This window comes from Pelobates fuscus, chromosome 4 (assembly GCF_036172605.1).
Source record: "Pelobates fuscus isolate aPelFus1 chromosome 4, aPelFus1.pri, whole genome shotgun sequence".
Classification (NCBI taxonomy): Eukaryota; Metazoa; Chordata; class Amphibia; order Anura; family Pelobatidae; genus Pelobates; species Pelobates fuscus.
Window position 1 is genome coordinate 99,895,989 of NC_086320.1, and position 26,352 is coordinate 99,922,340.

The 26,352-nt window shown below is 39.3% G+C and overlaps 2 protein-coding genes across 5 annotated transcripts in view; one reads left to right on the plus strand and one right to left on the minus strand.

The window, feature by feature from the left end:
• The first annotated feature begins 8,961 nt into the window (after positions 1-8,961).
• On the plus strand, positions 8,962-11,431 carry CEBPD (CCAAT enhancer binding protein delta). The gene has a single exon (XM_063451429.1). The coding sequence runs from the start codon at positions 9,223-9,225 to the stop codon at positions 10,093-10,095; it is 873 nt and encodes a 290-aa protein (XP_063307499.1). The 5' UTR covers positions 8,962-9,222; the 3' UTR covers positions 10,096-11,431.
• A 3-nt stretch (positions 11,432-11,434) lies between these two features.
• The window catches only part of SPIDR (scaffold protein involved in DNA repair), a 536,808-nt gene continuing 521,890 nt past the window's right edge, over positions 11,435-26,352 (minus strand). For 2 of the 4 annotated variants that reach the window (XM_063451403.1, XM_063451402.1), the window contains exons 17-20: positions 21,984-22,077; positions 18,555-18,681; positions 14,385-14,438; positions 11,435-13,002 (exon numbers count right to left, since the gene is read on the minus strand). In XM_063451403.1, the coding sequence (XP_063307473.1) occupies positions 12,871-13,002; positions 14,385-14,438; positions 18,555-18,681; positions 21,984-22,077 (407 nt within the window). In that variant the 3' untranslated portion in view covers positions 11,435-12,870. Of the gene's footprint in view, positions 13,003-14,384; positions 16,287-18,554; positions 18,682-21,983; positions 22,078-26,352 lie in introns of those variants that run through there. The other 2 variants (XR_010090743.1, XR_010090744.1) reach the window with 2 other exon arrangements.

Here is a 26,352-nt window from a genome sequence, read left to right on the forward strand (position 1 = left end):
ATGAAAAATTTAATACTTGATTAGCAGATCAGGGCACAATATTTCCAAGACTAGATGGTAAACCTTAATTTATGTATTTATTATTTATTACTGGTATTTATAAAGCACCAACAGATTCCGCAGCGCTGTACAAGTAGTGGAGAACGTACACTATACACAGACAAATACAAGACGTAGAGAGAGCCCTGCCCGTAAGCTGATAGCTAGCCCTTGGAGCTCTTTTATACAAAGTGCTTAGCTAGATAGCCCAATCTACAATTTACAATCTAAAGGATACAATGGGGATTTGAGACAAGAGGTAGCAGGGAACGTTTTGAGGTGATGGCTGAAAGAGTTAACAGAGAGAAGCAGCTATTAGTAAAATATAAAGGGAATGGGGAGGTAATTGAGTGAGAATCTCAAACAGCTGGAGGAGCATGCTATATATCTAAGGGGGACCTGGGTGGGCAGGAGGAGGGGTGGGTGGATGGGAAGTGGTGAGCAAAAAACTAAATGCAGAGCTTCACTGAGTATGTGAGTGAGATGAGGCCTGAAGGACAGAGATAGAGATGGATCAATGATCTAAGTAATCAAATTGGACCCAAAATACAATGTTACATAAAGTGTAAACAGCAGAGGGCGCACTTTCCTTCCTTTGAGAAATAATCCAAACAGAAGAACCATACAGTAGGTTAGAAGGAATGTGCAAACACAGGTCACTTAACAGGACAGGAATATTATTTATTTATAAAATATTTTACCAAGAATGATACATTGAGATTTCTCTTGTTTTCAAGTATGTCCTGGGTCCACAAATCATTGCATTGTTACAATTAGGGACAATAAAATACAAAAACAATATTAATACACAATAAATACAACATTTTACATAGAACAGGTAGGAAATATATAATCAACCATGACAGGTGCATTCTGTTTTGCGGTATGTAGAGAGGGATCTCTTAAAGGACTTTAGGCTTGGGGAAGATTTTAAAGTGTGCGGGAGGTTGTTCCACAATTGCGGTGCTCTGTAGGGGGAGGATCGGGAAGCTTTCTTTTTGTATTGAGGTAGACTAAATAAAGTGTTGGTACTGGATCTGAGGTTATAGGAGGTGGGAACAGCCGAGGAGAGCATTTTGCTCAGGTAGGGTGGGAGTTTCCCAGAAAAGCTCTTAAACACAAGGCTGGAAAGATGAAGGGTGCGTCTGGATTCCAGCAACAGCCAGTTTAGTTCTTTTAGCATGTCACAGTGGTGGGTCCTGTAATTACATTGTAGCACAAATCGGCAGAACGAGTTATACAATGTGTTGAGTTTATTAATGTGGGATTGCGATGCAGATGCATATACTACATCCCCATAATCAATGATTGGCATAAGCATTTGCTGTACAATCTTTTCCTTTACTTTAGGGCAGGGATAGGCAACTTTCGGCTCTCCAGATGTTTTGGACTACACCTCCCATGATGCTTTGCCAGCATTATGTGTGTAAGAGCATTATGGGGGATGTAGTCCACAACATCTGGAGAGCCGAAGGTTGCCTATCCCTGCTTTAGGGCTTAGGCAGGATTTGTTTCTGTACCAGGCACCTAGTTTTGGATAAAGTTTAGATGCAGGGTTTTCTATGTGGAGGCCAAAAGATAGATTGGGGTCTAACAACATACCCAAGTATTTGAAAGAGTGGACTGCGGTCAGTGTGCCATTTGAATTTGTTTTGATGGATAGGTGGGAATTGTGGAATTTGTGTAATTTAGGTACTGTTCCAAAGATCATTTTGACAGTTTTGTCAGTGTTCAGTAAGAGTTTGTTTTTTGAGATCCACTTTTCTACCTCTGTAAACTGGTGTTGGAGCACAGCCTCAAGCTGCGGTAGATTGGATTTGCTTGCATAGATTACTGTGTAGTCTGCGTACATGTGTACATTTGAGGATTTGCATACATTAGGCAGATCATTTATAAATAATGTAAATAGTAGGGGGCAGAGAATGGAACCTTGGGGAACACCACACGTGACTGGGAGAGGGAGGGAGTCGCTGTCAGAAATGGACACATATTGCGAGCGATCCGATACATACGATCAAAACCAGTTTAGCGAATGATCACCAATAACAGAGTTTTTGAGTTTGTTAACAGCATAAAAATTAGTCAGTAGTAATTGAATAAAAAGCTTATGTTATAAAATGTGATTAATAAAACAGTCAGAACAGTGCACTTTAATGAAATATTAAAGTGAACCTATTGTGAAAATAATACCTGAAATTGGTCCCATATACATTGAATACATCATATATCACAAAGATACACGCTGTATTCAATTTAAAATATAACTATTTACTCACCTTTCCTCTGTTCCAGTGCCACTTTGTGGATGTTACTCTTCATGTACCCTCCACCTCTGCTCCTCCTGAGGTCATCTTTGATTTACTCTGCTTAAGACACATCCCCAAGCAGGGCAAAGCTCTTTAGTGATGTTGGCAAGCTGGCTTGGTTGCTGCCATCAGAACTGAGGGATGTCAAATCACTCCGTTCCTATACTCCCTAGCCAGCGCTAGAACCACCAGCTAGGGAGTTTCCTTAGCAACCACAGCACATGCGCTGTGGATTCTATGGGTGGAGAGCAGAGGGACATTCTGTGGGAGGTCTTTTCTGCTCTACCTTGACATTCAACATCTCGGCACTGACAGACAGCTGGGAGAGAAAAACTATTTCTAAATAGGTTTTTCTCCTAATCTATACATTTGCGAGCAAAACTGCTAACACAATCTATAGATAAAATCGTATGCTCAATCTAACGAGCATAAGTAGTTTGGGGCACCACAGGTGCCCTTTAAGCTATCATGTGCTGATGTGAAAAGATTAATTTTTCAGCTCCTATCATCTTTTATATACAGCAATAGGTTTGATCTGTGTTCACCCTCATGTAACAAGTAGGTAGACATAATGGGATTTATCTGCTATTATTTAACAAACCAACGGTTTCCGCAGCGCTGTACAATTGCACAGATAAAGCATGTAATGAAAACTTATTTAAAGGAACACTATAGTGTTAGGAATTCAAATCTGTATTCCTAGCACTATGGTGTCCATCTGTCCCCCCACTTGCAAATAAAGGGTTACAAAAGTTACATAAATTCTGCACAGATGTCCCTTGGCATTGGATCCATCTCCAAAGTCAGCGCAAGGGGGGAGCCTAAGGCAAGATGTTGGACGTCCACATGTAAAGTGTGAGGATGTCCAGCGATGTTTCACGGAGTTAAACTCTGTGAAATGTCAGGGAGCATCTCTAGTGGCTATATGGGAGACCGTCACTAGAGGCAGCCTTAACCCTGCAATGTAAATATATATATATATGTTTTACAAGGGGACAGGAACACTGCACCTAGACCACTTCAATGAAACAAAGTGGTCTGGGTGCCTATAGTGTCCCTTTAACTCACACTGTGCCATATATGCTCATATTGCACTCTGGAAGGAATGTCCAAGTACACATGCTTGTGTGGCATTCCCATGCAGATTCTGGAGTATGCATGAATGCCTGGAGCATCAAGGATCAGGCAATGACATTGTCCTGGACAGGAAAGTATCGCAGAGGTGTTTTTAACTTCTGCTACACCGCTAAGCCCCAGTTAGCGCTTCAGTAGTTTTTACTAAAGTGAGAGAATGTGGTGATATCACTTCCAGAGAGGTGACAGTTCCGCTTTACCTTTGTTGTCATTTTTGAGGAAAAAAATAGTTCACATATTAGTATGTTTTAGAACTATTTAACACCTTAAGGGTCGAATGACGATAACACTTTAGTTCTTACGGGACCATTCCGCACAACAAAACCACTTCATACCAGTGAAGTGGTTATGTTGACCAAAGTCTACCAGCGCCTGCTTACCGTTATGTGTTAAACCATGTGACATGTCATGATTCCCTTTTATTCCAGAAGTTTGGTCCTTAAGGGGTTAAACACTTTTGTGGAGTCCAGCAGACACCAGTCCTGCTTTCTTATCATCTGTAGTACATAAAGATAAGGTTCACTGTGCCTCCCAGACTGTATTATTTCAAACCGTATACGTAATAGAAAATATTATACCATTATTATGCAAATACTATATTCTAAAGTGCATATATCATTAAATGCAATAATAGACGTAGGCCAGTGCAATAAACAAAATACAATAAATTGCTGCAATACTGTGCATAAAGCAGTGTAAAGTGACACATCACAGTATGAATGTATTAACATGTAAGTGTAGTGTGGCACTTTACACTGCTTTATGCACAGTATTGCAGCAATGTATTGTATTTTGTTTATTGCACTGGCCTACGTCTATGCTCTAAGCTCAACACTAACTACCCTTAGCAAGTAATGCTATAGAAAAGTATGGTATGTTGTTTTTTTCCACTGGCCGCCAAGAGTGGAAAAAAACAACATACTTTTCTATAGCAGTACTTTACTAAAGCCTAACTCCTTCGCCTATCGCTGTAGCCAATGTTTTCACATATCTGAATAGCCAGAGAAGACGAAACCAGACTGGCACCTGGAGATTTCACTTAAGGGTTAAACTGTTGACACTTAAAAGTAAGAAGGCCCGGGGAACTGCCGGCACCATAACCACATCACTGACATGAAGTTGGTTTGGAGCTTGAAGACTCTACCCTGAAATGCCCATTTACTGACAGTGAGGCTTCTATGAAGTAGCTGTGATTGATGTTAAACACAACCCTCAGTGTAAATAAATGTGTAGGAGGTATGCTTACGTGACATCATTACAGTGACAGAAGCAAGGGAAGAACTATTAAAATGGTTTGTGTTGTCATTTCCTGTAAAACATAATAAAATAAATTTAAATATCGTACAAACTTCCAAGTTGATTATGGGCAAGCAATATAGTTCAAACCACTAGATGGCATCAGATTCCACTCTGTGTCCATGCTCAGGAATGTGACCATGAGAAGTACCGGTATGTGGAGGGCTGAGGAAGAGTGGATTTAAGTGGCAGAACAAGTTAGGCAAGGGAATTTCCCTGTAAAGAAAACAGGCTAGTAAAAAAACCAAATGTTCTGAGAAATGACACAGATCAGGATTTGGACACGTTGTGCCACTTGACTGTGAGTTTTGTTATTTGAATAAAAAATACAGTTGAAAAAAAAATAATAATTTTCATGTGATGTGGGTAGTTTGTGATATTGCAGCAGTTAACACATGTCACCATCTTGTTTTGATTAGAAGAAATTAACAAAATAATAATTATTACAGGTACATATTGTGTGATCTTCATGGCAAATCAATTACAATCGCATTGCAACTGAAGCCAGATAATATGTGAAACTGGGCCATATGATCTGACCACCGCTTGGCATTAATAAAGAAATATTGGCTAATCAGGTAACGTGATTGGTCTTCCCATAACAACTTCACCTACAAATCAAACGTTGCAGATGGAAAAATCAAAACCATTTTTAACCCCTTAAAGACCAAACTTCTGGAATAAAGGGGAATCATGACATGTCACACGTCATGTGTCCTTAAGGGGTTAAAGGTTATTCTAGTGAATACAATTGGCGGTGGGCAAAATCTAGATCAGTGATGGCTAACCTTTGGCATGAAACTTGTTGTGGACCATGTGACCACGCTTACAACAGCCTCAGGTTGCAAAGGTCACTTATTAATCGAAGTATTAGACCCGTCTCTAAGTCACACTTATTAGCTTACTTCTGCATATCCTTCTGTTTGTCATACTTGCCATTGTTGCACGGTTTGTTGATGGGTGTTACTGGTTTCTGACCCTACCAATACCGGTTGCTGTTAGAAGTGAATGTTAAATTCAGCAGCGCTGTACATTAGGTGGGCTAACAAACGAGTAGCTGAAAGAAGACAAGTTGGAAGGACAGAATGTGCTGATGGCCCTACTCAAACAAGCTTACATTCTAAGGGGAGTAGGGTAAAATGCCACAAGACGTATGTACATGCATGATCAGGTATTCATTTTAAAAATGCAAGACTATAAAATGGGAGTTATAGGTAAAGACAGCCTATTCTTGGGATCACCATTGTCAATTCTGCTTAAATAACTGAACAACAAATGGATTCCTATACACTTCTAAACTATGCCATCAGCCATAAGGGAGGAGGTTCAAAAAGCAACCCAGTATGACAACAAATTAATGGGCATGAAAATGACTTCCATTTTTCTATTAGTAAATGGGTACTGCTTTGGATAAGATGTATGAAAAGACCATTGATTGTTCTGTCAATTTTACAGCTGTTTGCTTGATACAGATAGCACTGAAGAGTTGATCTCCAGGCCATTGCACAAAGTGAACAGACACACTCATTATAATCACCATCTCCATCCAGCCCTGATAATATGCAGACATTCCTAAGGAGTCAGACACAATCATTGGCGTTTGCATGGATTACAGTGCACCAGAGGGGAGCCGTCTGCCATATAAAGTGAGTGACCCTAGTGGGAACATGTCTGTGCTTTGTTTTTCTTTGTTTTTTAAGTTAGATTTTTTTTTCCGATATGGTACAAACATTCTCCATGCAGTTGCATATACTGTTACTCAGCAGCACGTGATAGAGTATGTAGAAAAATACACATGTACACTATTATATAATGAAAAATACACAGTGCTTAGCCCTGTGCTCAAACTTCCACCACTATTGGGGCGACAGCAATGGCTATTGTATTCATCAGCCCACATGCCTAGAAAAAACTAAAATACTATGAGAAATGGTTCAATGGTGTGATACTGAAAAATATTATAAAAAAACAACAACTATATAATCCAAATTATATAACAACCCGACCAAAGATCAAGGTGACAGTGCTCTGTACTAGAAGCCAATATCCGACAATATTCCAGCTGCCGTGGACTGCAACTCCCATCATGGTTAGGTCACATCTATACATGATTGGGGTTATAACTCATAGCAGCTGGAACACCAAAGCCAGTCTAGATCTGCATTGTATTATACACTTATTTATGTTGTCAATAAGTTGAAGTAGAAAAAAACACCCATACATACTGTTGGGGGAAACATTTGGGGAGGATTGCCAACTAAATGTTAACAGGCCGAGGATACCTTTTGTTATAATGCTTGGGTTGAATAATTTGGGGAATGCTCTACCTCTTCTAAACAACGGCCAGCCAAAAATAATAGGATCCATTTCATCAATGTCAAATAAAATTAGGAAAAAAGTCATTTAGGCTACATTTAGTGTCCAACTTCAAAAGCATCACCGCATCTGTACTATCATTTATGTTGCACTTACAGAAGGGGGGGGACTGTTTTACTTTGAACTGAAGTCTTGAGGAGAGAGACAGCTAACCAAAAAGAGACTATAAACCAACATGAGCTTTAAAGAGGAACACAGGGGCAGCATGTTTTGCTGGCACCATGGAGCCTGGAAGTATTTTGCTCCCTGCAAAGAGGAGAAGCTTGAAAGCTCTGTACTCAATTACCAAGCATGAATTTATGGGATCAATGCACAGTTAACACGTTCCTCTCAAAATCTGCTACTGTATTCGCTAAGAGTGACATGGCTATATTTAGAGGGCTTCTCCAGCTGGAGTTGTATCTGGGAGATTACCAAACAATAGTGAGGGCAATGTAAGAATCCATTAATAAAGGTAGTAATAATAATAATAATAATATAGTCGTTATCTAATTGTTATACCAATGAAACATAATTAAAAAAAAAAAAACAACTAGAAGAATGTATATCGACATGGTTTATCCCCCCCCCTTTTTTAAATTCAGTTCAGTCTGGGTAAGCAGAATAATGTATGTCTTACTGCCTTAAAATTTAAAGGGTTGATCTCAACTTCTAGATATCCCTTTCACCCCTCAATCAAAAAAAAAAGAAATGAAATCAATTGTGAAATGGGTTCTAACAGATGATAACATCTGTGTAGGGCTAAGTAGAATATTAACACTAAGGGTTAATTCTTTACTTCCTCACCAGTGAGAGGAAATGGCTCTGCTCTGCATGTCACTCCTGCTTTTATTACATAACATAAAAGAACACAGTGAGCTGGACACAGAGGATAGTGGGGAACACAGTTAAACGTATTATACTCTCTGCCATGCTGTGATGACTCACAGTGATTTGAATAGGAGCAGTGTAAAGGTCATAGAAGCACTAAGTGTGAATGATACAGGTATAAATTAATAAACACCTGTCAAATGATGGATACATTGGTTAACAACCCCCCTCACTAGCTGTAAATCATTTCAATCGCCACATATATATTACACTCGGATTTTCCAATACGGATATCCAGTTTGGCAAATTACCATTCCCATGATGCTCAGCCAGAAAATGTTGGCTGAGCATAAAACGACGTCGAGATCACAAACTAGTAAGTTATATTCCATAGCTGAATATTAGTTATACGAGTGTAGCTTCCCAAATAAAATATATCAGCTGGATAAAATGCAACTAGATTGTAGGGAGTTGTAAGGCACAGTGGGAGAGCTATGCTTCAAATCATTGCTCAAAGTTCGAAAACTGGAGCAGATCCCATGATATCTGATGGAATGTCCGTGCTGATCGTTCCATTCTTAGAACGCTGCCCCACCACCAGTCTTCATACATAAACCCAGTATGTTACAAGAATATTTAGAGGGGAGGCAATGACTCCTGGGGGTCTCTCACAGCTTGGTTTGTCAACCTAAGGTAGCCCAGGAAAGCCATCTGTCTCTTCCTCCCTGGATCAGGTACAGGACACTCCTCACCTGTGTGAGGCTCACTTGGAAGGATTAAACACCCCGTGAGCTGGTTTTGTTTGCAGGAGATTTGCATACAGCTCGCCCTTCCAGTAAATATGAGGTTTTTCCCTGCGGAAGGAGTTAACGAGGCAGTAAGTGTAGCCCTGGAGCAGTCCCAACCCCGCACACTGAGTCCTGGCAGCCGTCTCCCCGCCCTCCCAGGCTCTGATAAGACGTCAGTCAGGGGAGAGGGAGGGAGCCACGGGCTACTATAAATCCAGCAGCTCAGCAGGCATAACTCATACAGAGCCACAGGGACCGGCTAGTCTGACAGCAACTCATAGAGCGCCCTGACAGCAACTGTGCCAGCAGTGCTCCAGACACTCACAGCCAGCACCCTGCAAGACAGCCGTGCTACAGCCACCCCCAGCCAGCACCCTGCAGGACAGCCACCCCCAGCCAGCACCCTGCAGGACAGCCACCCTCAACCAGCACCCTGCAAGACAGCCACTCTAAGCCAGCACCCCAGCCCTCACATGAGTGCCCTGTCCATGAGCCTGGAGGCCCGCTGTGTGTCCCCATATGCCGCCTGGTGTATGGAGTCTGCCAACTTCTACGAGCAGCGCCTGAGCGGCTCCCCTGCCCCCTGCAAGCCCAGGGCCATGTGCGAGGAGCCCGAGCACCCGGTGACCAGCAGCAGTAACCTGGCGGAGCTCAGCTCAGCACCCGCCATCTACGATGATGAGAGTGCCATCGACTTCAGCTCTTACATTGACTCCATGTCCTCCGTGCCCAACCTGGAGCTGTGCAACGACGAACTGTTTGCTGACCTGTTTAACAGCAACCACAAGGCTGGGGAGAGGGCAGAGAGCGCCCAGGACTATCTGAACGGGCTACTGGCTACCCCCTACCAGGGCAACAACAAGACCCACTTACAGCAGCTGAAGCAGGAACCTGAATGGAGTGACAGTGACATGTCCTCCTCCCTGCCATGCCAGATTGCCACCTGTGCCCAGACCAGCATGAACCTCCAGCCCACACCGCCCACCTCCCCAGAGCCATGCAGCTCCACCAGCTCAGCATGCCCGTCCCCTGCCTCCACCGCGGGCACAGCCTGCACCAAGGACCGGTCCGGGAAGAAGTGTGTGGACCGGTACAGCCCGGAGTACCGGCAGAGGAGGGAGAGGAACAACATCGCCGTGCGTAAAAGCCGAGACAAGGCGAAGAAGCGCAACATTGACATGCAGCAGAAATTGCTGGAGCTCTCCTCTGAGAACGAGAAGCTCCACAAGAGGATAGACCTCCTCACCAGGGACCTGACAAACCTCAGGCACTTCTTTAAACAGCTGCCCCCCACAGCCACATCTGGCACTTACCTCTCCAACATGGGCAGCATTGATTGCCGGTAACTGTGCCAGCCAGGCCAAGCCAAGGACTATCATAACTTATCAATACCTCATACCATCTCCTTAACCTGAGAGAGGAGGGTCTGCACTCTGCCTGCACCCCATGGACAATGGACTCATACCCCCTCATCTTAAAAGACTGAGCCACAGACCTGTCACTTTGGTTTTTATATATATATATATATAAATATTATTATTATTATTTTAGTGCAATAAGAATCTACAACTGTGTTGCTAATGCCATGCTAAAAAGGGACAGTGTGGGTGTCTCTACAAACCTTTGTGTGCCAGGAGGGTGCCCAGTGCTTTGCTGTCCCGCTGACATACAAAGGATGACATTTGTGTTGCTGAGGGTGGGTGACAGATGGGAGTTTGCCCACAAATCTGGTACTCAAGATGTAAAAAGTGCAATCTTAGACCAGCTCGTGCCTTGCACTGCACTTTTATTACTAATTACTCGATTAGTCGTGCCTTGTCGAGCGGTCTGCAGTCACATCTCATTGCAGCCTTGGCTCACTGGTGAGAAACACGTGGGGGTGTGTACAAGATGTGCAGTGGGACTGGCAGCCTCAGTCATGCTGCCTTGTACACACCACAGCTACCAGCTAGCAGTATCCCAATTTGATCAGCTAAAGGGATTCTGCTACTGGCACATCTCATGAATATTTTTATGGCCTTTCAGATCAGGAAGCTTTTGATCCCTACGTATACTGCGTATGGTCCTGCTAGTGCCTATAATGAAGCCCTGCAGAACAGCCATCAGCTTAAATACATGGTTTGTGCCTTTATGCAGGGGAAAGTCAGCTTCTGTTATTCCAGCTGCAGTGGAATACAATTTACAGCATGCTCAACCATTTGCTGCAGATGTAGCTGGCTGAGCATGCTGTGAATTGTAGATCCACTGCTGTCAGAATGTCAGATGTGTTCTATCCCTGCAAACCTGGACGTACTGTATGGGAAAGTTATGATATTGGGCAGTGCCAAACAGAAATTGTGCTGGTCTTCAGTTTCTCTTTGTATTTTTATGAATGTGTAGTTAAATGACTGTGCTACCCCTAAAAATAGAACTATAAATATATATATATATTTTCTTTCCACTAATACTATAAACGAAAAAGCTAAAACATTTCCCTTTTCCTTAAATTATTTTTGTAATGGTAGTTTTCTATATACTTTACCGATGCAGCTATTGATGGTACATTTTGTAAAAGTGATTTTGCAGGAAAATAAAACCCTTTGTATTGTAGATATTAGGGAAACAGAAAATGAGCATGCTCAACTTTTTATATGATAATTTTTACAGCATTTTTAATAATAATAAAAAAACAAAAATATACAAGTTTCTGTCTATTTTCATCATTATTATCCTATCACTGTTGTTACAGATTAAGTATTTCATCCTCTACCCTGTTGGTTACACACATTTGTAAAGATTACATTTAAAATAAATACAAATATCCACTTAAAAACAATTTATCAAACAAATATACTCAACTGGTATTTAATAATTTTCTCCTAATGAGTTGGATAACTCTGGTGAATTGGTAAATCTAATAATGCAAATGTAACCATTTATTAGCTGCTCCACAGCATGTATCTCTTGAATAAATGCTTAACGTTTCAAAAGGGTAAAATAATGACTGAGTGTTGGGTGGTAGAAAACAGTCTGGTGGTCAGTTGGCCGCTCCTGGACATAACACATAGGTTCAAATGACTAATTATCACTCTGAATATCTGATTAACAAAACTCATCCTGTGGAAACCTATTAAAAACACATAACTATAACCACACACAGCGCTAAAATGAACACGCAAAAAAAAAAAAACAACAAGATTATAAACCTTAATCTAATGCATTTATTTACACTTGCTGATCTTATTATGGTGATATACTAAATCCTCAAAGTGTCCTAGAACTTCATCACAGGAGGTTGACAACATGCTAAAAGCCAGCAATATCACATCATCAAAACAAGGAATTGAACACTGGCTAATGGCTGTTAATCTGACCAATGAAAACCTAACCAAAAAACCCTCAGGCCCAGGTAAGAGTCACTTAGAAACATTTACTCCTGAAACTGCTGTGGACCACATTTCCTATGATGTTCGAGAATGCATAGCATAACAAAGTCCTCATGAGATGCAGAGCTAAGCGTTATCACTTAATTACCTTCTAAAACGCCTTGTTTATTGGCGTATGCTCCAACAAACATTCATAAACCCAGTCCTACGAGGGTTATGAGCTGCACAGATATTTTACATACTGAATTTTATCCATAGAATGCATTTTTGAAAACATAGGGGCTTATTCAGTGAACTATAGCAGATTGGCGACCACATTGAAAAAGTAGACTAAATAGCCAATTCATGACCATACCTGAGACTAAAAAAAAAATCTGGTTTGCAATTCACTGGTTTGTGAATACACCAGAATGGTATCCTATTTTTTACACTATGGTGGTCAGGTGATAACTCTAAAAAAAATAAATATTCAATGTTAATGCAGTAATTTTACATTAACCATGTATGAAAGATAGACATGCTAACAGCCACCAAACGTGTGTGTAAGAGTTGTAAATACTTCTGTCTGAATACTGTATCAGTTTTGAAAATGCCTCAATATTTCTTGGGGGTACATGCAGGTGCTAATAGCCAAGGGCAGAATGTTCTGATCACGTGCTGGTACTTAGGTATTTTGTTTAGTGTCCTTAGAGTATTATTAAAGCCAACGAATGGTACAGTCCAGACAAATTAGAGCACGTTATGGCCATATCCGATTTAGCTGCTTCCTGCTCGCTCCAGACAAATTTCTTCCAGGGCCACAATGCTGTTGGGAGGACTGCTCCATGATTGGACATAGCAGTCCAAGGGTCCAACCTCCTTCCCAATCATGCCACTCACCTCATAACGCTGCATATAAAAAAAAAAAAAAAAAAAGTGTGTGCTTAGCAAACACTCATGTACATTGTGTTCCAAGTAGCACATAGCTTACAGATAACATCAGGTGGATAGGCCCTCTCCCATTTTATGACCCTTTTTTCCCAGTACAGACAGATCAGCACAGGTAAAGCACACTGCAATCATATACAATGTCTGGAACTGATAAGGAAATTAGATTTGTTTTCCCCATTGTTAGGTAATAACATAAGCAATCTACCTTCAAGTGATTTACACTTTGCTCTTTATCACTATATGACGAGCACATGCCCTAAATGTCATGGCGATAATTAATATGTTTTATCATTTCTTTGCCAACCTTTTTAAGACTATTTCCAATCTAGCTGCAAAGCTCTGCGTGAAAACGAAATCACTTCTGTAATTCATTAAGGAGTTTATTCACTAGCTTAATAAACTTTGGAATTTAATTGGCAATGTTACACAAATTACAATTAAGTGAATAAGCCATTTATTTTGCTCCCATTTCCATTTTAAAATATTTTAAGGTGTTTTGAAGTTTTTATCAATGACCTAATCGCGTCAGTCATCTTTAAGAGAATATAAGTATATTTCGGCAGCAGAACGTTACTAGTTTATGTACATTCATAGCTTTATTCACTAAGATCAGGATCTGCCTCCAAATGAACACATTTTGGGGACAACCATGTATTCACTAAATTAAATTCAGAGGCAAATTTCAAAATTTTCCCTAAAATGGAAATTGGAAATTAGAGATGTATCATGCTACCTAAAAAAAAAAAAAAAAAATATCAAAAGGTCAGAATTCATTCTAGTTATGGTAATTTTAAATTCCCCTAACAGCTGACAGTGAATTGCATTTCAAGTTTGACATCCAGAGGTGAATTTGGAAGATTTTTGCCCATGGGTTTTCCTTACTTTTTTCAACTAGCTTTATTATTCACTGTCCACAATCAAACTCTTAACAGAAGGGAAACCCAAACTCAACCCATTTAGATGCGATCTAGGGATACCCAACTAGCCCTGGGGCAAATTTGAGTCAATTCTATCACAATTCTATTTTATCAGAATTTAACATAAGATAGTAAAAAAACTTTGTAAATAACCCAGTCAGTTTATTTAAACCTATAAATGCAATTCATAGCTATACTATGAGAAATATACAGTAGACAAACAGCAAACTAACTGCTCACACACTCAAGTCAGGGGCATTGGGTTCTACTCTAAGCCATGTGACATAATAAAAACAGGTCAAGGATACATGGTGCTATTTCTAGCATTCACTTCAAGTTCAAAAGTATGTCTTTGCTGTGGTTTTGGTTTTTACATAGATCACATAATAATTTATCTCATTCACATAATTCTCTAACACATACCCCATCTTTACTGGAACACAAATTCAGAAGAACAGAAATTGTATCTTGCAGCAGCTGTGAAGGTATAAAGGAAAGAAGGGTACAATGTTAACCTGGGGTGGCACAAAAGGAAAAAGTATTCACACGCATTCAGTGATATAATAGTCTACATGCAAGGGCAGTGTGCCAGAGCACAGCATGCAAAGCCCCTACAAGGGCAGATACAATCCTTACTTAATCCAAACAGTAAACAATCAACAATGTCTGGGGGTAGGTATACTTGTATATTTATCTGTATGCTGTTGGCACGGGGTATACAATCAACCAAGCCATTGTGAAATGGAAAAAAAATATGTTTTTCGGTCAATAGTTTTCTCTACAGAGAGACAAGAATACATGGTCAGTTTCTTTATATTTTCTTTGAAAAGCAAAACATTGACAGTTCACCTACTTTTTGATGTTTCAATAGACTTTCAGTTCCCTAATTTTATTTTATATGAAGCTAGCAAAAATTCCCTTACATGACAGTGGCCACGGTCTAAGGATGGAGTGTCAAAGAGAAATAACTGGATAGTGGTAATTTGCAATGCTGTGAGATTTTAAGAAGTGGTAGTGATGGTCCAGAGTACCGATGTGATATGGGGCCCTGAAGTGGACATACATTGGAAAAATGTAATTATATGAGATGAATAAATAAAACAAGAGGGATTGGGGTGGGAATGCGGCCTGATCATTTTTCTATTTACATGCGTTATGTCACTATGTCCTCTTAGCAAATGATCATTTGTGAAATTATATTTATATATGTACTAGAGGGACAGAAAAAAAATAAAAAAACACACAACATTTTGTTGTTATATATTTTCGATTCTCCAGTTATAAAATTAAGGTGATTATGTCATTAAGGTATCAGGTGTGCAGAAAATCCTATCAAAATGCTGTACCTGCCAATAATGATACACTTGAATGACACATTTTGTACATGTTTCACAAAACACAGACTGACAGGGCTAAGCACTAAACAGAATTTTAGCAAAATAAATCTGAATAGCAAAACTGAGGATGAAATATCTGATCTGAAACAATCCTCCATCCGTGTTATAGTCACAGCTTAGCTACTTTAGAATCAATTTTGCCATTTGGATTTAAATCACAAAAAATATGGAAATTAGTGAAAGACCCTTAAAATATATTTTTTAGAATACACACAGCTCTGTGCAATATTGTTTTACTCTCCTATGATGATCTGATTTTCTTTTTCAAATCAGATGAGTTTGTTTGAGAACATGTTTCTCTATTGACTCCTTGCAGTAGGAGACAAGCCGTTTTATCTTCACTGAGTACATCCTGGTCAGTAGTGTAGTTCCCACCAGACTCAGGGACTCTGCAGGGAGCATGGCAGACAGAATAACGTTTGTTTGCACATCTTTTTATCATCATGCTGTATGTCTCGGCTGCTGAAGTGGTCTTCAAGTATGCTGTCTGATTCCAAAACATTCTATGCTAAATGCTGCTGCTTGCTGGTTGTTCTGTACAAAATTCAGAAAAAGTAGCATACTGACACCAGTCACAAACAAATCTTTTATAACACTGTTTTTAACCTCTTAAATAGTGATAAGGCTACGAAAGCCTGCCTCTAGTTCTCAGTTAATACCACCATTCAGAACTGCTTTCAAGACTTTTGTAGGGCTGCACACACCTTTTTCTTACCTTGAGACCTTTAAACAAGTAGTGTATTAAATACTTTCATAATCCCTCTCTATAACCAGCAAAAATAACCTCACCCTTTCCAACCCATTTCTCAATGCCCATCCTTTCTAGAAGGCTCAGCTACACTTTATCTTTGTATTTCGGCTATTGACAGGGCGAGAAAGGCTTCATGGCCAAACCTTTTTTCTTCTGTGTTTATAAGGAAAACCATTTCTATAAAAAGACGAGAGTCATCAGACACTTATCACAAATGCAGGAAAATGAATTTATTACACATTCAAAGTCCACCATAATCAATAGTAACCATATAAAACAATAGCCACCTAGGGCAGTCGAAACATGCTGGTGCCAATCAAAGGTAAAGAACACCACATATGTCAATAAGATATTGGATTTTTGAATGAGATCATGTTCATTTATTTTATTTATTTCTTATGTTTAAAATGAAAATTTTGCTCTTTATATATTTGTCCTGGTCACAAAATCCTCAGCCACTGCAAGAGTAGCGATACGTTTTGTAAGAAATATTGTGCATTTGTTTTTCTTCATAAAATGACAGCACAGCACCAGCATTCTGAACCCAAATCAACATCTAAAACTTTGCAAGAATGAAAAAATAACTAATAGTACAGATGAAGATAGAATAATTTGCCACACACATATGATAGAAAAGCAAATACAAATGTGCCAAAACAGACATAGGAAAAGCAATTTCACTACATTTCTACATAACCTCACTTCTTTCGGTTATGAACGGTTTTGATTCTATTAATTCTATTGGATGGCAGTTTTATTTGTCTTATTATATGTATTATGGTATACTGTATAGGTAATTCTAGTTTTACCATACCATCTATCCTCAATTTATGCTTCCCCCTGGTCACCTCCAAAGGGGCACCTATAGTGAATGGGTGGGGTGCCAACAGTAAAGGATAAACAGATGAGAGTCTCTGGAAGCAAATTAAGCAGTAGGTATTGCAGTTGGTGTAGGATCTAATGATATTGGGACCTAAATTAGTGTAAAACCTACCGATTTGGGTACTGTGAGGTAGCGGTGGGCTTAACACAATATAGTCATATAGTGTTGCTAAGATAGGGGATTTTAAGTAGCCTTTTAAAATTTAAAACCAGAAAACCGTGTTGTGCTGATACTTAACAATATAGAGCTACTTGTTATAGTAAAATTTAAAACTGTACATATTTGTGTGTGCTGTTCCTTAATCTGTATTTTGAATGCATTTTGTTCTTCACAGCAGCACCTCTGCTTAGAAATGCATGTTCCAGGTGTGCCCCCAATTCCCTTTATTTTCTGTGTTTCTCAAATACCCAATTTGTCTCTCACCATCTCTTATTTTTGTGGCATGGCAAACCTGCATGCTGTCTAGCCCTGGGTTTCTATTATTTGACAGCCTTCCATAGTGTTGTTCCTGTGCCACATGGATTGAGGTACACTAAAAAAACTTAACACACACTATGACAGATTGTCCATCTTACAGAATGTGATGAGGCATGGCTTGGAGGGTATACCCTAAGCACAAGTCACCTTTTTCTTACATTTGCTTATTGCCGCCTTTCTTAAAGGAACACTTTAGTTTTATGAATACAAAACTCCCCCTCCACACACACTCAAAGGATTGAATTAACTCACCTTATTCCAGAACTCTGGTTTCTCAGTGCTGGCTCTGTCTCCGCCAACATCAGTGCTTAGGGAGAACCTAATGCGCATGTACGGCAAGTGCCATTGATGCACAGTAGGCCTTCCCCATAGGAAAGCAGTTTTGCAAGATGCTGGATGTCATGCAATGGTAACAGAATCAAACCCAGTGAAACAACAGGAAGCACCACTAGAGGCAGGCTAAACCCTGCAATGAAAACATTGCTGTTTCTCTAAAACGGCAATGTTTTACATTACAGGTTAAAGGGGACAGGGACACATCACCCAGACCCCTTCAATGAGATTAAGTGGTCTGGGTGACTATAGAGTAACTTTAAAAAAGCCACTTGATCAAACTAGAGGTGTGAAGCCCGCAGCCTCATTACACCATAACCACTACAATATTCTTTAGTTGTTATGGTTCTTACCTTGCCCCTTCAAATTAATTTATATAATTTGTGTTTACACACGTACTGAATTACCTTTCTCTACAACAAACTAATTACAGGGCATGTTTCGACTACAGCAATCACACAGAAGTTATTTTACCCTGTGCATAAGTGCCCCATTACTTTATATACCAGTAGAGGGTAACTTAGGCATCCTAGATGTTTGTGAATGAAATGTTTAATGATGCTCTGTCAATTAGAAAGTTGTAAGCCATACATCACGAAACCCTCATTGTTCCATGTTATATTTTCTATGACACATACTCTAACATACTACTCACATTCCATAGTAAACAGAATAAGGTGTTCTTGAATATATTATTTCGTCTATCCCATTTCTGTGGAGACCGATGTGGAAAAGGTTAACTTAATACACACCTTTAATTTAACTTTACAATCCGGTATTCGTTCTGAGTGTAGAAATATTTCTAGCTGTATCTTGACGATGGGACAGGATATAACTTGTGAACACTGGTTACAGAAAAATAATCCTGAGGGGACAAAACTTAAAAATAAAAATAAAAAAAAAAAAAAAATGAGTGATTCTGCCACAATGTACCCATGAGTTACAACTTCCCAAGGATATAAACAATTATATTACAGTGAAATACATCAAATACAGTTTTTCATCTAAAATTCCACCTTTGCATTGAAAAGTATTAGCAATACTTGAAATTTTCCTGTGATTTCCCCCTCCATCCCACAAATAACATCTGGGATTGTGCAGCATTTCACTGATCTAATGCCACTAACGCTACGTGGACTCCTGTTGTGGCAGATCAAAGCATGCTCCCAGCACAGCATGTTAAACATGTCATCACTCTTTGATGTTTTATCAGAGGGAGCCCAACATTACTGGTGGCACCAGGATCAGAAACTCTGGCTGACAAGCTGAGTAGACACGTGACATAACTGATCAAATCATATATGATAACTATAATGATAAATATTAAGAAGTAGACATTTTCATGGCAGGTCAAAACTGAGATTTTGCTTATCTGAAATAAAGGGGGATAATGTCCATTTTCATTTAAGAATACAACTGTTGTATGAAAAGTGCAATTTCTTCTTTGAAACTGAATTTACGTCAATTTACATTAATGATCTAACTGTACAGAACACCTACTTGTTTTTGGTATAGTGTTACTGTGCAATATATCATATTTTGTCAGACACGTGTGCGGCCTGATACAATGTATCAAGCAAACAAAAACTGAAAGTTTGCTGAAAGTTATGCCGATGATGGGTGGTGATATAGACATGATCATACTTACAGGACATGTTTATGTTTACTTCTTGGTATAGATTTAACAAATAATCATATGTTTAGTCTATATACCAAGACCCTTGCATACCTCTTGCTCTATACCCACCCAGTATACTGAATCACCATTTCCTATAAAGTTGCATTACAAACTGCATAGTTCAATGTTAAATGCATTTCAAAAGCTGAGAGGTCTGTGGAGTTGGTAATAAAAGAGGTGGAAAGACGTTTATTGGAAATGTAATCCCTTTAGCCCATTATCTGTAGACACTGCCTATGTATCTATGTCTTGCATCTCTGCAACAAGTCCTCCAGTGTTCCAGACTCTTTTAAGATATATAGTCAGTTGTTTTATCAATAAATGACACACACACAGAAAAAAAAAAAGTTCATGTTTACATTTGAGCTAATTCAAATCAACAGCTTTAACAACTAACTGGATTCCACGTAACTGAACTGTCACTAAATAAGAATAGGCAATCTGTATTTATAAAGTATCTCACAGGCTTTATTACTTGACCAGACTGAAAATAGGCTTATGATCCTATGATTGCTTTAATAATTCAGTTATATCATAGAAAAGCATTTGGAGTGACAACGTTACATCCATGTTTCATTATTCTTGTAGGAGACATACATAGCTTATTACAGTTTTAATGTGTAGTTTTTTGTGTGATTTAAATGATTGTGATGTGAGATAGTAGTTGAACAATAGAGGCTTATTTATTCAACCAAGACATGAGAATTTAGTTTATATAAACATTTTAGTTTAACAGAGAAGAGTCTAAAAGAACTTTTACAATTTGCTTAATTGTCATAATTTTTGCATTTCCACAAGCAGTTCTCCATACTTCCCAGTTTAGTTTCAAGAAAGCCTTTTGATAAAGAATCTGGGCAAAGTCATTAGATAGCAATGGAATGTACTTATAAGACTAATTAGAGAATATGATTAGAAACCACTTAAACTAAATGTATTTCAGTATAGTAAGCTTATTTACACAATTAAATACAAACCAGAGTAAAACCAAAGTCTGCAATATAGGTAGAACATGGAAGTCACATTATTAATAACATAGTTCCTCTTAAAGGACCACTCTAGGCACCCAGACCACTTCAGCTTAATGAAGTGGTCTGGGTGCCAGGGCCAGCTAGGTTTAACCCATTTTTTTTTTATAAACATAGCAGTTTCAGAGAAACTGCTATGTTTATAAATGGGTTAAGCCTTCCCCCAAATCCTCTAGTGGCTGTCTCATTGACAGCCGCTAGAGGCGCTTGCGTGATTCTCACTGTGAAAATCACAGTGAGAGCATGCAAGCGTCCATAGGAAAGCATTGTAAATGCTTTCCTATGCGACCGGCTGAATACGCGCGCAGCTCTTGCGCGCGTGCGCATTCAGCCGACGGGGCGGAACGGAGGAGGATCGGAGGCAGAGAGCTCCCCGCCCAGCGCTGGAAAAAGGTACGTTTTACCCCTTTTCCCCTTTCCAGAGCCGGGCGGGAGGGGGACCCTGAGGGTGGGGGCACTCCCAGGGCACTATAGTGCCAGGAAAACGAGTATGTTTTCCTGGCACTATAGTGGTCCTTTAAAAAGAGCAGATTGCATAGAACTCTCTCTATATATGGCAACCTGCTTTTATACATTAATCCTTCTTAAAATGAAGACATAACAGGCCTAACTAATTAAGTTAACCACCTTTGCACACCTAGTTATGCCTCCAGCAGTAATCATGGTTATGGTTGGATGCAGAGGTCATTTAAGTAGATTTACCATCACAAATCCAGTCCTGCAGCAACAAAAACCCAATTTCAAAAGAAGGATCAAAATAATTGCAAGGTTTCTTTTCTTTTTATTTTTTTTGCTAGAGGCTTCATAATCCAAACTAACCTTAGAGTGAAAGTCAACACATTATCACATATCTCATCAGAGAAAGGACAGTAAATAAGAAAGTGGATGCCTGGAGGATGGGTAGGGGTTGGATCCTGCAAACTGTGCAACAATAAAGTCACATTGGATGAGGATTCTTTTTCAAATTTCAGTCTAGCAGCCTTAGTATTTTCACATTGCTGTTTTAATGGATTATTATGCCAATCTATTCCACAGCACTGCACAATGTGAATATATAATAAAATTAAATTATGATATACAAATGAAAGTGAACAGAAAAGAGGAGGAAAGCCATCCTCAAACAATCTTAAAATCTTAATTGATATATACTAGAGGGAACAAAGGATTAAGGCACAATAATGAGATTTCAGTTTTAAAGTCTGAAAATAGAAAACATTCCCTCTCTTATCAGTCAGTAAGGTTATATACAAAACAACAAAGGCCACAGTTTTTAGACCGTAGCAATATAGGGACTAATAAAAGCACGTTTGCTATGCAGTATGTTAACTCATCTCTGCATATATTCTTCCAGTGAATGAAATTGTCATTACGGGATGTACAGTTCTACGGTTGGATAGATCTTAGATTGTGATGAGAGCAGGTCATCGCACGAGCCTCACCATTAGTGGTACATATAAATATTCCCCACCAAACCTTACCAACTCTCCGCAGAACGCTGCAATCTGTTGCTCCCACACTTGTTACAAACTGGCCATGAAAAAGATGCTCTTTCATTAACTCCAACAATGACACCTATGAAAACAAAACCATAATCACATCATTAGGGTCTAAATAACATTATATACATATGTTGTGATTTTTATTGGTAAACCTCATCACATTCTACAGTAATAACATTTTCGATAAATTAAGAAAAAAGATATTGGTAAATGGAGAAAAAAAAAAAAAAAAAGATGATGAAAGTTGAGCTAAATGAACTTACAGTCTACCGGTACTCAAAAGGACTTCACTCAAGTTATTTTCTTTTTACATTCCGCGTAGGATACTCTACAGTGATTTTGTAAAACATGAGCAAATAACTATACTATACTGAATAACACCATGTTGTGTTTGCTTTCTCATAATCCTTAACCCTACTGTGTGCCAAGCACAGCTAGAGGATGAGAATATGCACATTGTATTCCATCAACATTTTGAAAAGCAAGAGATGCAATATTATTCTGAGCTCGTGTTTAAGCAGCAGTGTGCAGTCTCATTGAGTGTGCAGATTTTGGTGGACTTTAACTTTCACAATTCTCTGCCAGTAAATGGCTTACAAAGTATTAGCAGAGCTGTAGTTCAACAGCAAGGAGTGAGGATTGCAGTGAAACACCCTCTTTTAAAGGAGTATTTGGCATAAGATGTATTATCATAACCTACTAAAAGCTTTGTACACAGCACAGTAGGATATTTGGAACAAAGCTATTTTTTTATTTTAGACAATGTTATTGACAAACAGTTTGCTGGGTTTTAAAGTAGCTTTGTGGTTTTAGAAGTGAGTTAACATCTTGATTGGATTTACTTAAAAAAATGTGACCTTTAAAAAGTTATTAAAAAGTCATAATCAAAAAAATAAAGACTGCAGAGACATCTAAGAGCCACTAATAATGATTGACAGTATTTATGAAGCCAAGTACACTGGTTGCGATAAGTGTTTGGTGACTGTGAAGCATGGGAGTTACAGCATCGTGAAGGTAATTACATACCCCCTGACATTGACTAACCATAACACTAAACACCTCTTATCCCCCTTTCACTCTATTAGTAGCGGTGTTACAAAAGCTGACTGTAATTTTATAAACATCTAAAACTTATCATTTTGATTGTGACATATTAAATATATATACCAGGATAGGCTTGTATTTCTCTTCTTCTGTCCCAGATTTTCAACTGGTGTTTAAAAGTTTAACAAGTTAAACTGGTACAACAAAAGTGTCTAAAATACAGTTTGCTATTATTGCTATACTATACAGGTTATTCTTATTCCAAATGTTCTGTAAGGCTCTTGTATAGAAAAAATTGAATTGCCCAATTGCATGCACAAATAAGCTCACCCAGTGGCCTTTCTACATGTGATTACATGTCTGTCCAGTTTTACAAGACTCAAATTTAGTACCTTAATTAGTAACATTAAAGGGACATTACAGGAACCTAGAACACTTCAGCTCATTGAAGTGGTCTGGGTGCAGTGTCCTAGGTCCCTTAGCCCTGCAAAGGTAATTTTTTTTTTTTTTTTTTTAAACTGCAATAATTACCTTTGAGTTAACTCCACCTCTAGTTGCTGTCTACCAGACTGCCACTAGAGGGGCGTTTGGGTCATTAAAGGGACCTATAGTCACAAGAACAACTATAGCTTGTTCTGGTGAGTAGAATCATTTCCTTCAGGCTTTTTGCTGTAAACATGGTCTTTTCAGAGAAAATGCAGTGTTTACATTACAGCCTAGTGATAACTTCACTGGCCACTCCTTAGATGGCTGCCTTTCAGTGTCTCCTCCCTCTGCACGCAGACACTGAACTTTCCTCATAGAGATGCATTGGTTCAATTCATCTCTCTGAGGAGATGCTGATTGGCCAGGGCTGTGTTTGACTTGTGCTGGCTCTGCTCCTGATCTGCCTTCTTGACAGTCTTAGCCAATTCTATGGGGCAGCATTGTGAATGGCTAAGATCACCACTTCTGATGATGTCACGAGACACAGGCAGTTTCAGAGGCAAACAGGGGCAGAGGTAGCAGCTGCAGACTTGAATACAAGTAAGATTTTACTATAATTAGGGAAGCAAGAGGGGATCGGGTGCAGAGGGGGAGGGGGTAGTGGTGACTAACACTATAGGGTCTTCTGGCCCTGGACGTCCTTATGCTATGCATGAGGACATCTAGCATCATTATACATGCTTTCCTATGGGGGAAAACGAATACAAGCTCAGCCATTGTCACACCTATGCATTAGGTCTACCTCGCTGGCTCACGGGGGAGAAGCGGAGACGGAGCCTGAATCAGGTAAGATTTTATCCCCTTCTGCACCACAGGAGGGAAGGGGGGAGAGAGGGGCCTTGACAGAGGGGGCACTATAGGGAGCTATAGTGCCAGGAAAACAACTTTGTCTTCCTGGCTCTATAGTTTCCCTTTAAATACTGTTCTACAATGTAATCAGAGAATCTTTTGATTAGACACATTGTTACATATATCAGTATAGAACAGTTAAAAGCAGATATATTTTGTAGGTGATAATTAAGGCAAGCTCCAGGCATACTGATGCTGAGGATACACATTGCCTTAAAGAGGAACTGTCACGTCCTCAATTATTCCTACTAATTTATTTTCACTTACATGTTTTTGCATAGTGCCCAGCACAGTATGTAAATTAGTTAATGCTTGCAATTGAAGTGCTTTGCGCATGGCACAGATCGCACTGTTGGAGAACATGCAAGTGGCACGTGTGTATGACATTTCTCCATTAGATGCCAGAGAGAGCATGGACACATTCAAGGTATTTTATAGTGGCAAAGGTGCCAAAACATGGACGTGCAGTGGAGCTGAGTAACATTTCTAATTACCTCAGCTGGTTCATTCAGCCAGTACATGCTGGATACAATAGTGTTTACTAGAAAGAAATAATCGAGTACCTGTCAGGTCTCTGGAAGTAACAGCACGTTGTTAAACTTTTCAGATGAACTGTCAATTCTCTACAGTTGTTCATTCCCTCACCCCAGTAAACACTGTTGAGTTCCTTAAAAACCACAAGCATGGGGTGTCCAAATGGTATCCAATCATTTCACACTTGGGCTTACCATCCTTAGTGGCATACATGTACCCACAGACATGGCACAGAGCAGGTTAAATTGCATTAAATGGTATGCTGGGTGTACAATATAAATAAATAGATTAAAACAGTTCAGATTGAAAAAAATATATATGTAAAAAAATATATACAGATATATATATATATATATTAAAAAAAAAAACACACAATTGCAAAATTCTGACGTGACAGTTTCACTTTATATACTAAGCTTGACAGAGACTACACCCCTCCTTAATCGTACCATTCCCACAAAACAGGCAAGCTGCTCTTTCAGTATTCACTTGACTGACTAGTATTGCTGAGGCTTGCAGACTGGAATAACAGGAACATTTCCAGAGAACTCAAAACAGGCAGATATTTGTTTTAAGTATATTTTTATATTTGTTTAAAACGGTTAGTTAAAGATAATGCCCCTATAGTGGGTCAATGTTTAAAATAACGTTCAAGGTATGAGAAAACAACCGTTACACTGTGTACAGGATGTCAGCTGGACTGACAGATTTATTACGGAAGCAAAACCAAATTATGTGACTCATATGAGCTGATATTTTAAGAACAATACAGGTAAGGCTTATTTTTTCTGCTAGTGATACTTTCTACGATTTCCTTTTTGGTGCTTCTTTTTTGCCATGGCAGTGAAATATATATATATATATATAATGGTGGGGAAAAATTGTGATTGAAAACCCCTTCCAACTGAAGTCTGTGGATAGTTAATATCATGTTAAACAAAAATGTTAAACAAAAATGTGCACATCAGTCAAGCCATAAGACTTGCTTTTCCCACAGAAATAACAAATTTGCAGTGATGTTACTACCGCAAAGGATTCTGGGTGGGCATATGCAAATTAGTTTAACAAAGAATCACACTTTTGCTCATTCCATTTTAACCCCTTAAGGACGGCGGGCATTCTATGCCGTCCTTAGGGAACCGGCTCTAAACGCCGGAGGGCAGCATAGAACGTCCAAACCGCCCTTTCTACTTACCCGGTTGCCGGCGAGCCCAGGGAGTCCCCCTCCGTCCTCTTTGCCCCCCTCCTGGGCCATGTGATCGCGAGGTTCTTGCGGGGACCTCACGATCACATGGACAGCATAGCCGTCCAAGGCAGTGCAAGCAGGGGGAGTGCCTGTAATGACAGGTACTCCCCCTGCTGCCTGAAAATAAAATGTAATAAAGTTAAAACAGTGTAAAAATAAATAATATATACTTAGAACAAATATATATTT

Excerpts from the sequence above, each read along its gene's own strand:
- CEBPD (XM_063451429.1), top strand. The coding sequence starts at position 9,223 with ATGAGTGCCCTGTCCATGAGCCTGGAGGCCCGCTGTGTGTCCCCATAT.